Source organism: Megalobrama amblycephala, linkage group LG4 (genome assembly GCF_018812025.1).
Source record: "Megalobrama amblycephala isolate DHTTF-2021 linkage group LG4, ASM1881202v1, whole genome shotgun sequence".
Lineage (NCBI taxonomy): Eukaryota > Metazoa > Chordata > Actinopteri > Cypriniformes > Xenocyprididae > Megalobrama > Megalobrama amblycephala.
The window spans coordinates 4,946,359-4,962,853 of NC_063047.1; the positions used below are offsets into that span (position 1 = coordinate 4,946,359).

General features: G+C 36.8%; 1 protein-coding gene across 9 annotated transcripts in view; it reads right to left on the bottom strand.

Moving 5' to 3' along the window:
- LOC125266359 (spectrin beta chain, non-erythrocytic 1) overlaps positions 1-16,495 on the bottom strand; it is a 100,773-nt gene that overhangs the window by 35,748 nt on the left and 48,530 nt on the right. For 7 of the 9 annotated variants that reach the window (XM_048186918.1, XM_048186917.1, XM_048186916.1 and 4 more), the window contains one exon: positions 16,005-16,189. In XM_048186918.1, the coding sequence (XP_048042875.1) occupies positions 16,005-16,161 (157 nt within the window). In that variant the 5' untranslated portion in view covers positions 16,162-16,189. Of the gene's footprint in view, positions 1-12,970; positions 13,657-16,004; positions 16,190-16,495 lie in introns of those variants that run through there. The other 2 variants (XM_048186920.1, XM_048186923.1) reach the window with 2 other exon arrangements.

Genomic DNA, 16,495 nt, shown 5'->3' on the forward strand with positions numbered 1-16,495 from the left:
AATGCAATGTTGACAGCACACTGACAGAGGTATTAAACTGTGTACACGACATATTTATCTGCAAACACACACATATGCACATCTCTACGCCCTTCCCTTCTGGGTAATACAGCCAAGAAAACAATATCAGAGATCTCACAATCACTGTGCAAACAACAACTGGAATGCATTAGCTCTGATGTTCTGAAGATAAACAACCTCAAATATCTGTATGTTTTCATGCTGAAATATCATCTCACATAGTATCTACACATCATCTCAGAGTGTTCACTAATGTTGTCATAGTGATGCATTGTGGTTTTACACCTGATTTTCTTGCTTGAGGCTAAACATACTTAATTTAGCCTAAGAATTAACAATACAATAAAATGAAATGAAATAAAATTAAAAAAAAAAAAAAAACAATCCTAGGTGATTTTCAACAGAAATCCATTGGTATAAAACCAGCAGTCTATGGAGATGATGAATTTATGCAATTTCTACTTGTTCAACTTTTACTTCTGTTTAAAAGTGTGGGGTCAGTAAGATTTTTCTTATTGAAAGAAGTCTCTTATGCTCATCAAGGATTAAATATAGTAAAAATACAGTAAAACAGTAACATTAAAAATATTATTACAACTGAAATATTCTAAAATGTAAATTATTCCTGTTATGGCAAAGCTGAATTTCCAGCAGCCATTACTCCAGTCTTCAGTGTCACATGATCCTTCAGAAATTGATCCTTTATTATTATTATTAATATTATTATTATTATTATTATTAGCAATTTTAAAAACAATTTGTGGAAACTGTGATTCATGTATTTTTTTCAGGAATAATTTTTAGGAATAGTTTTATAGGAATAGGGATAGTATTCAGCACTAATGAGTCGAGAAAAGAAGAGAATTTAAAATTAGATTGATAAAACATAATAGAATAAAATAATAAACAATTATGAATGAAAGAATTAGATGAATTCAGAGAACACAATAGATTGTACAATAACGGAAAAAAAAATCACTTGCTGGTTGTACCAAACCAAAAACATGTTACACACACACACACACACACACACACACACACATCTGGTAGCAGTGGTGTAATTGCTGCTGTCTAGCTGCTGTTTGGGCGTGCTGCAAGGAGCCGTATATTCTATCCTTTCATCTCTCTGTCCTGTCATTATTTTTAACCCCTACATCGTCCAGGCCTTTTTCTTCTGCTCATGTTCCTGCCCACGTTTCCATCTCTGGTCACTAATAATCACTACAGTAGCAACTATTGCTGTTGTCATGGTTACAGATTACCTAGTAGACACAAGCCACCCTACCGTTCGTCACTGGAGGAATGGGAGTAACTGAGTCCTGTGACAGTTTGACAGCCCATTTCTGAGCAATAAAGAAGCTTCTGCACTGCAATGTTTGATGCAAACCAGTTTCAAAAGGGAAAGTTCACTCAAAATGAAAGTTCAGTCACAATTTACTCACCCTTTTGTGAGCATAACGTCCCATGGACACTGTATGCTGTCACTGTATGGAACAGAGCAGCTGAGAAGTTCTTCAAACATCATCTTCTGTGTTACACGGAAGAAAGTCACAGGTTTGGAACAACATGTGTTAAGTAAATGATGACACAACTGTCTTTTTCGGATGAACTATTCATTTAACTTTAAACCACAGAGGTGTGTCCTGTAATCACCTGATGGGCACGTGCATTGATGAGACAGAAACATCTTCCTGCAGTGACTACTTCCTCGAAACAATAAGTTTCGTCTGTCACAGTTCTTCACATGTTCATGTGAGTCCAGAAACTCACTGTAGGTCAGATGAAATGAAAAACCACCTAAAAACCTTAACTCAGTGGTTCCCAAACTGGGGTACGTGAGGTGACAAAAGGGGGTATGCGAACAAAATACTGAGTAGTTCATTTAATTCTACCTTAAAATAATATTAAAATCAAGCATGTATTTCTAACTGCAAAAATTTCATAAATCCAGTACATTTAATCATATTACCTCATCATTTGCATTCAAAAATGACTGTATCCACACAAGCAGCATGCATATGATAGATTGCTGCCTTAAATCACGCTAAATTAGGCTACTGTCGTTCTCAACAATGCAACTTTGTAAAAGTGGGGATTTAGCACTTACTCGCATGAAGAACAAATATAGACACAGATACTGGAATAATTTCGATTTAAGACTCAAACTTTCTCCGATACAAAAACATACCTTGTGTGAGTTCTTGTATTTAATGATGATAACGAGCAAGAATGCAATTGTTCCCAAATATCCACATGACTGCAAACGTGGCATTATTATACAACAGGTCAAAAAACAAAACCTACATTTTAAACACAGTAGGCTACTGTCAGTATTTACTCTAATTTGCAATGAAATAATAGTTCTAACGGAAACCACAGCAGAACTACAACAGACGTCTGTGTTTTGCGAACAATTCTGCGGCTTTGAACGAATCGTGAGAGTCAATGATTCAATGATTCATTCACAGCCATTGCTTCGTTACTGAATGAATGACTCGATGACTCACTCATAAAAACAGTGACTTGCTGCCACCTACTGGCGGTTTTAGTTTAATATTTAAACGTTTTACTTCGTTATTTACCATCATTGCATATTTCTCTATTGAACATTTTAACATTATTTATTTTATAAAGTTATATTCATAAAGGTAAAAATATGCACTGGAAAATCAATTTAGGGGGCAAATATTGTCCCTTAATGGTAAAGGTGTGACTCAGAGCTAAAAAGTTTGGGAACCACTGCCTTAACTTATAAAACATTGATGAATGACTTTTTATTTTGACTAATTTTTCTTAACTGAACTACAACATTCAATGCATATTAAATTTTTTTTTTTTTTTAAGTTTAAAACTGGCACAAACTGCTTATGCGTGTATATGGCATCAATTACCACACCAAAGAACAGACCTGTTTACAGTGGCCTGTTGTTAAAGCAATACTTATTACGGCACACACACACACACACACACACACACACACACACACACACACACACACACACACACACACACACAACACACACAATAGTTACTGAAAGACTGAGAAAGAATGCAGACACACACCTCTAATGGCTAGAACTAAGAGGTGTTTTCCACCTGTGAAGGCATCTCAAAAAGAAACCTGCCATCTTCATATTTCCCCTCTGACATCAGCCTTGCTGCAATGCTTTTATTCAGCAATGTTAATAAGATGTTTTCTAAATGTTTACTTCCAGGTTCTTAAAGGAATTCAGCTTATATGTAGGCACACAGAGAGAGGAAAAATATCTTGCACAACCCCACTCTTACAAATGCATGCACACACAGAGGGATGAAAATGATGGGTTCAGAGGTATTTGAGATGTCTGGAGAATGTAAGTGACACTGGAGGACGGAGGACGGAGAACAGAACAGTGACAGCTTGTTCTGAGTCTGTGTCCTGTTAAGACACTCAAAATGTATATTTTTACCCAAATTTGACTACATCAGTACTCAACCTCCAGGCTAAACGGTCATCATGGAGCACTCTAGCAATTTGATTTCCTTGACAAACTGAAAGACTCTTAGGCAAAATTCATTTTCACCATTCACTAGTTCACCATTGGTATGTGATGCTAGAAAATGTTATCAAGAAAATGTTATATTTTACCCAGAAAAGCTCTAAATCCATAAAGGAGCATCAGCCACAACGAGAAATTAGTTATTCAGCAATGGTCAAAATAATTGAGAAAGGGGGGAGGATTTGATTTCTCAGAGGACGCCAGAATTAGCTGAAAAACAGTAGATTATTATTATTATTATTATTATTTTTAAATTGTTTCTGATATTGTAAATGTACCATAAAGTAAAGCTCAACACAAATACAAAGTGTCAATTTAGTCTTAATGAAATGTTTCAGTACAAATATTCTACATTGAGGAGATCACACAAAAGCAACTTTGACTCGCTTTAGAACACAAATGTCATTTTCCAGAAGTCAAAAGAAAACAAATGCAAAGGACCTCAATTTGGTCATCAGAAAATACCTAACCTACCATCTACATCAACTTAATGACTACAGCCAATGCTGCTATGACGCATATGAAACTAAAAGGTTTTTTCCCCTCTAAAAAACACAACACTAAAGAACTGATTTCATCATAACACAGACTTTGAATTTTGTGTTTGTGTTAAAATGACAGTTTAACACAAACTTCAGAAAGAGGAAGTCAAGATACATGACAGCACAGGGGCACACTTCTGGAGACATACTACACTGTTTATTCACTTAGAGTATCAGAGCTAAGAGGTATGAGATTTATGTTGCATCTGCTGCGTAAAACTGAACATGCACAAACTAGCCCAAAAAATCTCAGTAGCATGCTGTTGAAGCCACTAGTTGTGCCACGGGCAAAAACACTTACTTCACTGAAGTGCACATGTACCAGTGAGAGTGTGCTTTACTATACAGTTCAACTATTACCCCATCATTACCCGCAGCTTAAAAATATCTGCTCTAGCTGAAGACCAAGCAGAACAATATTCTATATATATATATATATATATATATATATATAAAAAAAGAAGAAGAAGATTAAAAACAATACTAAATTAAACACTTTATGGTTAAACCTAACAAAAACCATGCTAATAAAAAAATAAAAAAATAAATAAAAGAGGCTTTTGCTTCATATTGTTAGGTGTCTTGGTGAGCTGTAGGATCTTTCTGCTTTGAACATTAACGCATTGACATTTTTTCACATATTTAAGATTATGAGTCTTGCCAAACCACATTACACATTACACACTTCCTGCAAATTAAAAATGCCTCCTCTAAACCCAAGTAAATATCTCATGTTTTTATTGGGCTTTGTGAAAGTGTGCTTAACTTAAGTTGTTGTTAAAGTTTCTTTACACAATAAAAAAGCCTTTATTGGCCTTATCAAGAGCCGCTTTTCCACTGTTGTGCCGAGCGGTTCTTAGAATGGTAAGGAACGGTTCCAGTTCTGTTTCCACTTGAGCCTGGTATGGCACAGCACGATTACAAACCGTTCTCGGCCCGGAATTCTCGGCACGGTTGTCTGTTGTCTGGCTACCAGTTTCTCCGTAGCTGGCTAAGCACTCTATTTGAGCGACGCAAACACAAATGAAAAATAAAATTAAAAGAAATATCTGATCATCCTCCATAACACGGTCGTTATTTACATCTCATATCATCAGTAAACCATTGCGTTACCAATGCAACGACTGACGCTTTTGTGTTACATTCCAAAGAGCGGCCGTTATCAGCCCCACAGTGGAAAATGAAACCGTGATCGTACCAGCTGGACCGGATCGGCCCGGAATGGAACGGTTACAAAATGAGAAGTGTTCGGCCCGATGGTGGAAAAGCGGCTAAGGACTGTGTATTGCGACTGGCTGAGGAGAGCAGTTATATTAATTTATGTATATGTATGTAAACAAAACCCATCCAAGTCCATATATTCATGTATAATTGCTCAACGTACACTGCCATTTACATGCACAAACAGCAGAGTAAGGACATCTGGATTGCGGAAGACTGGGAGAAGGGAGGTTTGGGAACAACCCATCACTGTGAGTTTCCCAAGTGTAGAACAGTAAAGTACAAAGAGTAAAATAAGATGACAGTAACATCTTAAGAGTGATAACAGGGACAGTGCGAGAGTCTGCGGACACTTCACTCAAAAATCAATATTCTGTCATCATTTACTCACCCTCATGTGGTTTCAAATCTGTATGATTTACTTTCTTCCGCAGAACACAACAGATGATATTTTGATATTTTATATTTTGTCCATACAATGAAAGTCAATGAAGTATAAAACAACACTGAACAACGCTTAAGCCGGGAACACACTACATGACTGTGCACGGTGTCTAAAGATTCTAGTCTTAGAATTTAAGAAGAGCTGTTGCCAGCTGTCCTCACAAAGATTTTTACAATTTTTTCTGTTTAATATTTGAGACTGACGCCGCAGACTGTGGGGATTAGGGGTGTAACGATTCACTCCTTTTCTTGATGCACTGATTACAAATCTTGACGATGCATATGCATCAATCTTGAAACATGTTTTTGAATAGTGAATCATTAATTTAGGTCAATAGTTGATGCAAAATGCTAAGGATCAGATTAATCGCGATTCAACAGTACTTTAAAATATAGAAACATTAAATGACTACATGCGCGAAAGTGCACGATAATCTAGTGTAGTCTGCATGTAAGCACCATTAAAACAAAACATTTAGAGTTTATAAAATACACACTGATTTCAGTGGAAGCAGCAATGACAATCCATTCAAATATAATTTGCCTACATTTATTCATATCAGACACACATAATGGGCTTAAGTAACTATAAAGTTTACTCTATTATTCTTCCAGTTCACCAGCCACTTACTTGTATATATTTCGGGAGAAACTGATGAATTCACCTGCTGTAAATCCGACTGACAGGACTCTGTGAACTGCAGTGCAAACTAAGATGGCGGCGCCCATCTCGCATTATAGATCAAGATAAAGATCATTTTATAAAAGGTTTTAAAACGACAAAACACACTCACACATATTTGAGAATTGGAATATCATATAGCTGATGACATGGTAAGCAATTTTGCGAAAATTTTAAATAAAAAAGGAAAAACAAAATAATAGCGATCCATCTGTCATACAATGTTATTGTGGCTGTGTTCAGCACTCGTGACACTCAAGATGCTTCGCCGTGGAAACAATAAGGGCAAACGTTCTAAAATAGCGGTCGCCTTAAAAAAACTCACTCTTAGAATATTTCAAACTCACGCTCGAAAGGGTTAATAAGGTTGTGTAGTCATTAACACTATCCTACACTATAGTTAACATGAACTAATAATACTTTTAAATCCTTTTAAAATTTTGGCTTATGTAAATTTCTAGAAATGCCAATTTTTAGGCTATTAAAACAAAGTTATGTAGCATCATTAAGAACTAACATGAAGTAACATTAACAATGTACAAAAGGTTGTTTTTTGCCCTTACTCTCTGACCTCCTGAAGGTCGCCGAGTAATTTGCACTCTGACAAGACACATTGGGGGAAGCATTTTAGTAACCCTATGAATGCATATAAAATTGCAGAATTTAATCGAATTAATCGAATCGCATCAAATTTTAATGTGAATCATCTCGAATCAAAACGTTCTGAATTTGCAAAAATCGCTCCGGAATCGAATCGAACACCTAAGAATCGCGAATCTAATCGATTCGCTCTCTACCCAAAGATTCACAGCCCTAGTGGAGACGCATTCCCTCTCAAACATCATTCATCCTTGTTTTTTTAATTTTGACATCCACATCTTTGAGGTTTCTTTTATATTATTTCATAAGTTAACATTTCAAGTTAATTGTTTTAGGCTATTCATTTTGTTCTGCAGACAAAAAAAGTGAAACTGCATTCTGTAAAAATTCAGAATAAGCAGTGATTTCTCTCATTTTAAAAATAATAGGGCTATTAAGTATTCCTTTATTTTGATCTGGAATCCAAGTTAAAAAGTAGAAGTTAAACAGAAAAAATAAAATGGTAGCTTATGTAAATATAACTGCACTTGTTTCAGAATATGTATTAATTTAAAGGATTAGTTCACTTTCATATTAAAATTTCCTGATTATTTACTCACCCCATATCATCCAAGATGTCCATGTCCATCTTTCTTCAGTCGAAAAGTAATGAAGGTTTTTGATGAAAACATTCCAGGATTATTCTCCTTGTAGTGGACTTCAATAGACCCCAAACGGTTGAAGATCAAAATTACAGTTTCACTGCAGTTTCAAAGGGCTTTAAATGATACCAGACGAGGGTCTTATCTAGAAAAATGATCGGTCATTTTGTAAAAAAATAAAATAAAATAAAAATGTATATGACCTACACCTTCCCTATTCAACTTGCGGAAAAAACGGAACTGGCGCTGCGTTCCTTCCATAATTTGAATAGGGAAGGTGAAGGACATACAGCTTAAGCTTTTTGAAGGATTCGGAAGGAAGTCTGGCGAAGCACTTGAGCAATCATTTGTGTTTATAAAGCATATACATTTTAATTTTTTTTTTTAGAAAATTACCAATCGTTTCGCTAGATAAGACCCTTATTCCTTGCCTGGTATCGTTTAAAGCCCTTTGAAGCTGCACTGAAACTGTAATTTTGACCTTCAACCATTTGGGGTCTATTGAAGTCCACTAAATGGAGAAAAATCCTGGAATGTTTTTTATCAAAAACCTTAATTTCTTTTCGACTAAAGAAAGAAAGACATGGACATCTTGGATGACATGGGGGTGAGTAAATTATCAGGAAATTTTAATATGAAAGTGAACTAATCCTTTAAATAGCCTAATGTGTTAAAAAAATAAAAAAAATAAATAAAAATAAAAACCCAAACATGACATTTGTAAATAATATATTTGTATTATATATTATATAGGCTATTCAATTTAATTATATCTAATATATTTGAGGAAATATGATAAGGAAATACAGTGCCTTGAACAGTCCCGTTGACAGTTCGGTTAAATAGCATATTGGGAGCAGTGTACATTTACTGTAGACTGTGATAAAATGAAAATGAAAATATACTAATAACATTTTAAATGTCTTCCATTCCAGAATAAATAAAATTCTTATTTTGTTCTAACAAATAAAAATAGTTAATTCATAATTAATGAAATTAATCAGGAAAGACACAATGAAAAGCGTCTACTTAGGTGACAATGGCAACATAACAGGAAGTTATGATTAAGGTTTCATAAATAAATGTTGTCGGCAGGGTTTATCCAGATTTTTCTGCACGAATTGCAATGCAAACAGCCAAGTGGCAGTATCTGTCTTGTTTGTTTCTTTACAAGATCTCGCACAGTTATGTTCGACAGAATGTCCCGTCGTGACTCACCAGTTGTAAAGTGTTGTCTAGTGGACATGACTCAGTCATTAGATTTGTGCACTCTGAATGTCAAAGACTAAAATTTGTGTCGAGTTCAGTCTTAAGGCCAAACACACCAAGCCAGCGATCGGCCATGAAAGAAAGCAAGTAAGTCAAGATGGCACAGACAAAAGGTTGGTCTAATGTTATGTTATCCTACCCGAGCATATCCAAACGCAAATATTTTTATAACATGAGCTGCTTAAAATAAAGAAAGCTATCAACATAACTGATATTCAAAATGGTAAGCAAGCGCTGCTTTGTTTAGGTTTCATATATCTGCATATATCTCATATCCTTGTTTAGTTTCTCCTTTTGAATGATGAATATAGACTATTCCACTAGTTCTTTGAGGTTGGCTTGGTGTGTCCCAGGCTTTAGAATGTTTCAGCTGGTCCTTAAGAGTGTCCAAAGCTTTCATTTCTTCGTATGGAAAAAATGTCTTCATATTTCAAACTATTTTTTTTTATGTTCCACAGAATAAAGAAATGCATACATGATTGTAAATATTGACATTTTTTATTTTTGGGTGAACTGTCCTATAACTCTCCATCTGGGTGGAGAGAAATAAAGTGTAAAATGTAATGGTTCATTTGCATGTAAGAACAGCCAAAGAGATCACAACTGATGATATTTCATAAAAATCTATATCTCATTTGAAGTATATTATCTCAATCTGATAAAGTGAATGCCAAAGTATGTATGTATGTGCTGGTGTTTCTGTGATAATGCCGTTTTTGAGTTTCTACCCCTTCACATACACACATATCTATCATCTATACAGCTACACATATCATCCTTATCTCAGATGGCTGTTAACCACCTAAACTGGGTTATTTGTCACTTACATAGACTTAGTGTGTTAGTGTGATGTGATCATGTATGTCTACTTGAGTTTGTGTTTGAGCACTTGTCAAGGCGGCATGGAATTCTCTGCCTGGGACTTTATAAATCTGTGTTTGTGTCTGTGTGTGAAGAATTTCTGTGCATCTCCGTGTAATGACTGAGAGGGAGAGGTGGGGAGGAGTACATGTTTACCACTTCAGGGTGACTGACACTGGGGTAGAAAACCTTTTAAACCCAAGCACACTCACAAACACACACTGCTTATCAGCAGAATTTCACTGAGATTTAAGAATTACATTTTTATCCATGCTGATATTCTCCAGCTCCTGTTAGCGCATACTCCTAAAGCTCCGGGTCACCATTTCCGCCCGTTTCTGTTGCTTAGAGCTCTGGTAGGATGCACATGCACAGCTAATTATGTATACTTTGAAACTTTTATGTATTCTTTTGATACTTCGGTTTCAAAATCTCATGTAATTGGGGCTTTTTTTATCATCGGGATTTCATAAACTGATTTACCAGCAATACATTGTGCAAGCAAACACACTTTACAACATTTCACATTTCACCCTGAGTTTACAAAAAGATGGAATAAAAAGAAGAATGTGTGTAATGGAGAACCGGATTGCTGATTTATCCAAACTGTTTTGCAATGACAGTGACATTTAGTTCTTCTGAAGCAGTCACACGACTTGTATCCCATCCTATTTCACTGTAATCACACACATAAACACCTGCAGGCACACATGCACTATTACCTTGTTGCAGGGATTTATTTAAATAAAGATAATTAGAACCACAACAGATGAACTGGTGTCACATCAAACACATACACTGAGGAGAACCACCCTGAACTAGCATGAAGACCATGCCTGAGCAAGCCCCCCAATACGATGCACCTGTACTTCTGTAAAATGTTTTTTTAAATAAAAAAAAATATTAAAAAAAAAAAAAATCAGCCTAAGAGTAACCTGACCGGAATTACCAGTGTTTGTGAGAGCGAGTACATGAGAAGAGGGGAGGATCGCAGGTGGCTCGGGCAGAAAAGATACATGAGACACTGTATATGTGTGTGTGTGTCTGTGAATGTGTGTCAAAAAGCAGCTGAAGGTATGCACCAGATTTCAGACAGGTGCAAATGACGCAACCACAGTAATCACTAACATGTACGTACAGCAGCTCTCTCTTACATTAAATTTCCATGTCTTCTTAAGTGTCCTTATAGGCCTAAATAAAAACACTATCATGCATTATGCACAGAACAGAACATTGTGATGTTTGACATCAATCAGCCTGCACAGCCTAAACCAGAGGGCCCTGAACAAATATTTTATTTTTCTTTAAAGAACCAGGATTCACTTGGTCTTGAAAAACCTGGGGATATATGGCAGCCTAATTTTAAAAGGCTGATTTATAGACCTAGAAAAGTCATGTAAATTAATAAAAGGTATTTGATACATTCTATAAATACAAAAGGAACACCCTCTGAAATATTTTATCAGGTAGAAATTCTGAGTAAAAATGTGTTTAAATATCTTTATGCAGTAATTCACGAATGACTTGAAAAGTCACGGGACCTTTGAATATTGTTATGGAAAATGGGGGGGCCTTGAAGTCAAAAAGTTTGAGAACCACTGGTCTAGAGCTTTCCGTAAAAAAAATAACATGGATCAAACACATCAAACAAACAACCCGACGTAATAATTTCAAATAGTAATGCAAAACAGAATGACTGGACTACTAGAAACTTTGCTTCCATTTTTCAGGGTTAACTTTAGGTATCTGCTTACAGTGACTCTTGAGGTGTGTGTTCATATTCAAGGCCTATTTTGCAGATGTCATTCTTCCTATACAAAAGATAACAGCCCTGAAAAGTACAATGCTTGAGTCATTATCTCTCTGTTAACTGAGAAACACTCCCCATGACCTCAAGCACACACACAAACACACAGCAGATCAGATCTCACGTCGTGTGGGGGGATTAGAAGAGTTCACACATGCTATGTGGCGCCTGTCTAAAAAGTGTGGTTTCAAAGAGAGAAAAACTATTTAAATGAATGATACACCCACACACAGAAAAAACACACAAAAAAAAAACACACACAAAAAAAAAACACAAACATCAAGAACATTCCTCCGAATGAACTCTATATTAATACACACAATAGGAGTTTCTATCCTCTCCTTTTCTGTTCTATTATCCTTTGCACTTCCCTTCTTATCCTCTTCCCTTCCCGTCTGTTCCTCTCCACTCCTTTCCAACCCTGTTATCCTCCCCTCTTATCCTCCCTCTCCTACACCTTTCCGTACTGAACTTCCCTCTCGTCCTCTCCTCTCGCTCCCATTTTAACAGTGTAATTTGGATCTGGGGCAAAAGCCCTGCGGTACCTGAAATAAGGCCACTCTCTAGGAGACCAGCACAGGTCTCTGTGTCTCTCTCTCTCACGCACAGGCATAAAAATAAATCATTGTAGGCCTATTTTCTCATCTGCACCATCTTTGGTGCAGAGAGAGAGATAAGATGAAAGTTGTTCATTACTATAACTAAACTCACCAGCATCTGCAGAGGACAGATTTATGGTTGGACGTACTGCAACTTTTTAAAAGGCCAATTTTGTCATCATGAAATAGTTTGCAATGTTGTCAATGTCCAAGTGTTATTACATTAAATGTCATATGTTTGTTTGAGAACTTATAAACCACCACTGAAGTGATTTTGTACTTTTCTTATAATGTTGCTTTAACAGCAAATACTACAGTGCTAATATATATGGATAAATACATCACAAAGATGATTTATCAAAACAGTTTAGAACAACATTTCATATTCATGAGTTAACCCTTCACCACTTGTTATTTCACAGCCACCACATATGTGCACCACCTAACTTTAAAATAAGTGACGCCCATGATGATGGGGTTCAGTCTGTCAAGGGAAACGTGTCTTCCAGTTAGATCTGGATGAGGTAATATGAACTTTTTGACTGTGACATTCAAGGTTGTTGACTGTCTCAGGAGATTCATAATGTTTAAGTGGCTCAAAAGACAAAAGGCAAGATATTTGACATGGTTTAAAGGTTAGCTGAGAGGCTGAGCTACTCTTTTACAGATGCATCTGAGAAAGAAAAAAAAAAAAAAGAGAGAGAGAGAGAATATGAGGTATGAGCCAAGAACAAACAGTCTTACCTTGCAGCTGTTTGAAACGGCCTTCCAGGATGTTGGAATATTGCACCTGGTTTACAAAGGCAGCTGACGAGAGACATTGCTCAGGTTCGCGTGGATCAAAATCCATGTCTCTTCTCTTTCACTGTAACGCTCACTCGCTTTCACTGTGAACCGTTCCTCCGATCCTCACTCTCAAAGTTTCATCCAAAACAATTGATCACTCCACAAGTGTAAAGCCAAAAGTTATGAACATGGCACATAAAATGTAAGGTTGAAAAATAAAAAGAGAAAACCAGACCAAAAAAAAAAAAGGTCAAATGTTAAACTTTCCTCAAAAGGTCCATAAAGTCCAAAAGAAGTTGGGTTTAGAAACAGAAACTCTCCAGGTGTGTGTATGCATCCGAGCATTTCAGTGCATGCTAAACCGCGCCATACTGCTTCATCCGTTTGAAAAAAAAACCCTCTTCCTTTAATTGACTCTCTCTCTCTCTTTTTTCTGGCAAAAAAGGAACCCACATGCAGTTGAAGCGAGAAAAAGGTTCAAAATACTCTTTTCAATACTCTGTTCTTCTCTTCTTCAAATGCACTTTTCTCAGTGCAAAACTCTTCTTGCTCTCTCTCTCTCGCGCACACACACACACACACACCTTGTTTGAGTAAGCCTGCAGAACTAGCTGCGCTCAGCTTCCTAAGTAAACAAAGCCTCCTACTCTCTCTCTCTCGAATTCTGAGCTTTGGCATTTGCATAAGGTGTGTGTGGGAGGAGCAAATCCCAGGCTGAGCGAGCAAGAAAGACAGACAGAGGGAGGGTGAGGGTATGGAGGTGTGGGCTGAACCATTTCTGAAGGTGAACTGGGGGTGGAGAAGTGGTCAAGAGATAAATGATTTCACAAGAGAGATGGGCGTGTGGGACCAACCTCAGGAGCTGATCAGATAGATAGCAGAAACCATTGAAGAAATGCAGTTTATTTTAAGCCTGCATGGATTTTCATGTTGTGTAATATTAAGTTTTAGTGATTTTTATGGGTGTTAAGGGGTTGTAAGTCCTTTACCTTCAATTAATCATGTCAAAAAGTCTCTCTCTCGCTTTCTCAAGCACGTGCACAGATAAAATAAGACGTTAAGGCAGGAAGGAAGTACTTGAGAAAGACTCAACAAGTGAGCGCTGCCTTTCTTCCTGTGCAAGTGTGTGTGCACCACCTCACACCCATGAACTGGCAATGCTGTCGGTGACAGAAAACTCATCTCATGAAGTAATGCCTTCTAATGGATCAGAAAACAGAATCTATTCTAAGTGTAAATGCATTATCAAAAAGCTTGTTCGGGGAATTTCTACCCCTCACAAACAGAACTGCTAACACACATACTCGCACGTGCATTTCATGCGTGTGCAGATTTTACAAGAGGAAGTGGTGTAATGAAGACCAGTCCAGTGGCAGGTTGTGCTGATTAGCAAGTGTCACCAGCAGTGACCATCAAAGAGCAGAGGTCAAAGGTCAAAGCATGGCCAGAAGCACTAGGCCAACAGTCAGCCAGCATGTCACTGGAAGAGAGGATTTTATCAAAGCAAACTCTAAACCCACACAAAATGGAAGGAAGAGAAGGATACAAACAGATAGTGAGAGGAAAAATGGACAAGGTATTGTAGTACTGCTAGACTGTGATATGAATTTGAGCTTTTTTAATGTTACTGTAGTAGTTTAAATAATTATATAAAAATCAGGTTGCACTGGCAAAAAAAAGTGCCATGTAAATAAAAATAGAAAAGGAAAAAGAATGAAACCAAATGTTTAATTTTTAAGAATTTTCATATCCACTTGCTATACTGTTAATCTATGGCTTACATTTAGTAGTAATAAAATGTGTTTGTTATAATGAGAATACTTGATGAATACGTGTGTGTTGTTCACATAACAAAAAAAGACATGGAGCGTGAGAGAGGGACACAGGAGGACATAAATGTTTGAGAACCGCTAAAGTTAACTGTGTATGGGTGTGAGAGACATGAGCACTGGGCCTCTGAGACCCCTCCTCTGCTCTGTCCTTCAAGAGACATTCTAGTTCAGTATTTTCAGTTTCCCTTCCCCTGTCAGTGCTTTAAGGAATGAATGTTTTGCCTGGTGTTATTGTGATTGATATGGTGCTTCACATGCTGGGTTTGATGCATCAAGACAACAGAGTGAATTAAACTCCTCTGAAATGACACACTATAGACCAGCAGGTGCTGTTATGAATTCTATTAAGCTTCATGTTACTTTGTTTTTTCCAGCCATTAATTACTTTATTTATGAAACATTTACCCTAGATATCCCCAAAGGGAGGTTTTGTTATATTTAGCTAACTCCTGTGGATAATTTTCTCAGTCCCACTACTATATATGTACACTCAATGAAGTTCAAATCTGCAGCTTTGAGCACATCTTTTAAAAGCATGTATAAATTGATTCATTACTGTGCCTCAAACGTGTGAAAGACCATGACAATGACTGGCTTTAACACATCCATTGACAGCAGAAAAAAAACAAGTAAGAGATATAGCAGGTCATAAATATGACATTAGAAAATCCCTGAAGATGAGAGAGAATGAGGGGGCGTCACAGGGTGAATAACAGCATTGGAAGAATGTGGATATCAAGTCGCTGCTTGTCAAAAGATGGTATCTTACTGCACTGTAACACATCAACTACTGTGTTACACACTGGCATCCATTGTATAGAATGCCTTTTCAACAATGTAAAGCCAATCTACAAACATGCAATTCAAACTGTTTTATTATTATAACTATACTATCATGCACACAGGTCTCTAAGATTACTGATAAGAGCATGTAGAAGGTGTTTGTGTTCAAGGTGGTTAAAGAGTTTTTTTTGTTTTGTTTTTTTTCCATTGCCTTATGCTACCCCCTACTGGACGCAATCACATGATGCAACCTGTTGAAAACTAGCAGATAAAGAAGCAAGCATGCAAACAAACAAAAACACAAACACAGGAAGCACATGGGTGCAAAAACCAAACCTCAACTCACACACATTGGAATAAAAAAAAAAGAAACTGACCTGCGAGAGCTTTGATGCGGGAACGTTCGAACAGACGTGCAGAACTGTTCTCATTATCCCACTCTGTTTCGGCTGCAATGTCCCAGCGGTTGTTGATGTCATTGTACTGCTGCTGGATCTCGACACTGTCGAAATCAGTCGGTGAGATGGTGCTCATGGTCACTGCTGGAAACTCAACAGCTGCCCTGAAAATTAGAGAAGCACAAAGTAAGACAATGACAAACAAAATCTTTATTAGTGATCTCAGTAAATGGGACAGAGTAAAGATGGAGGAAAGGATATCAGTCACATCTGCATCACAGTTGCTGCACATTTGGCTGCAAAGAAATACAAGCCTTATGCTGGACAAGGTGGGTCAAAACATTATAACATTAAAATATATTTATAACAAAAAATAATGTATAAACTACATGTTCAAATATGGCTGAAAGCGTATTAAAAAAAAAAAAAAAATGTCTTGAACATTGGGGGGGGGGACTTTTTCTTTTCTT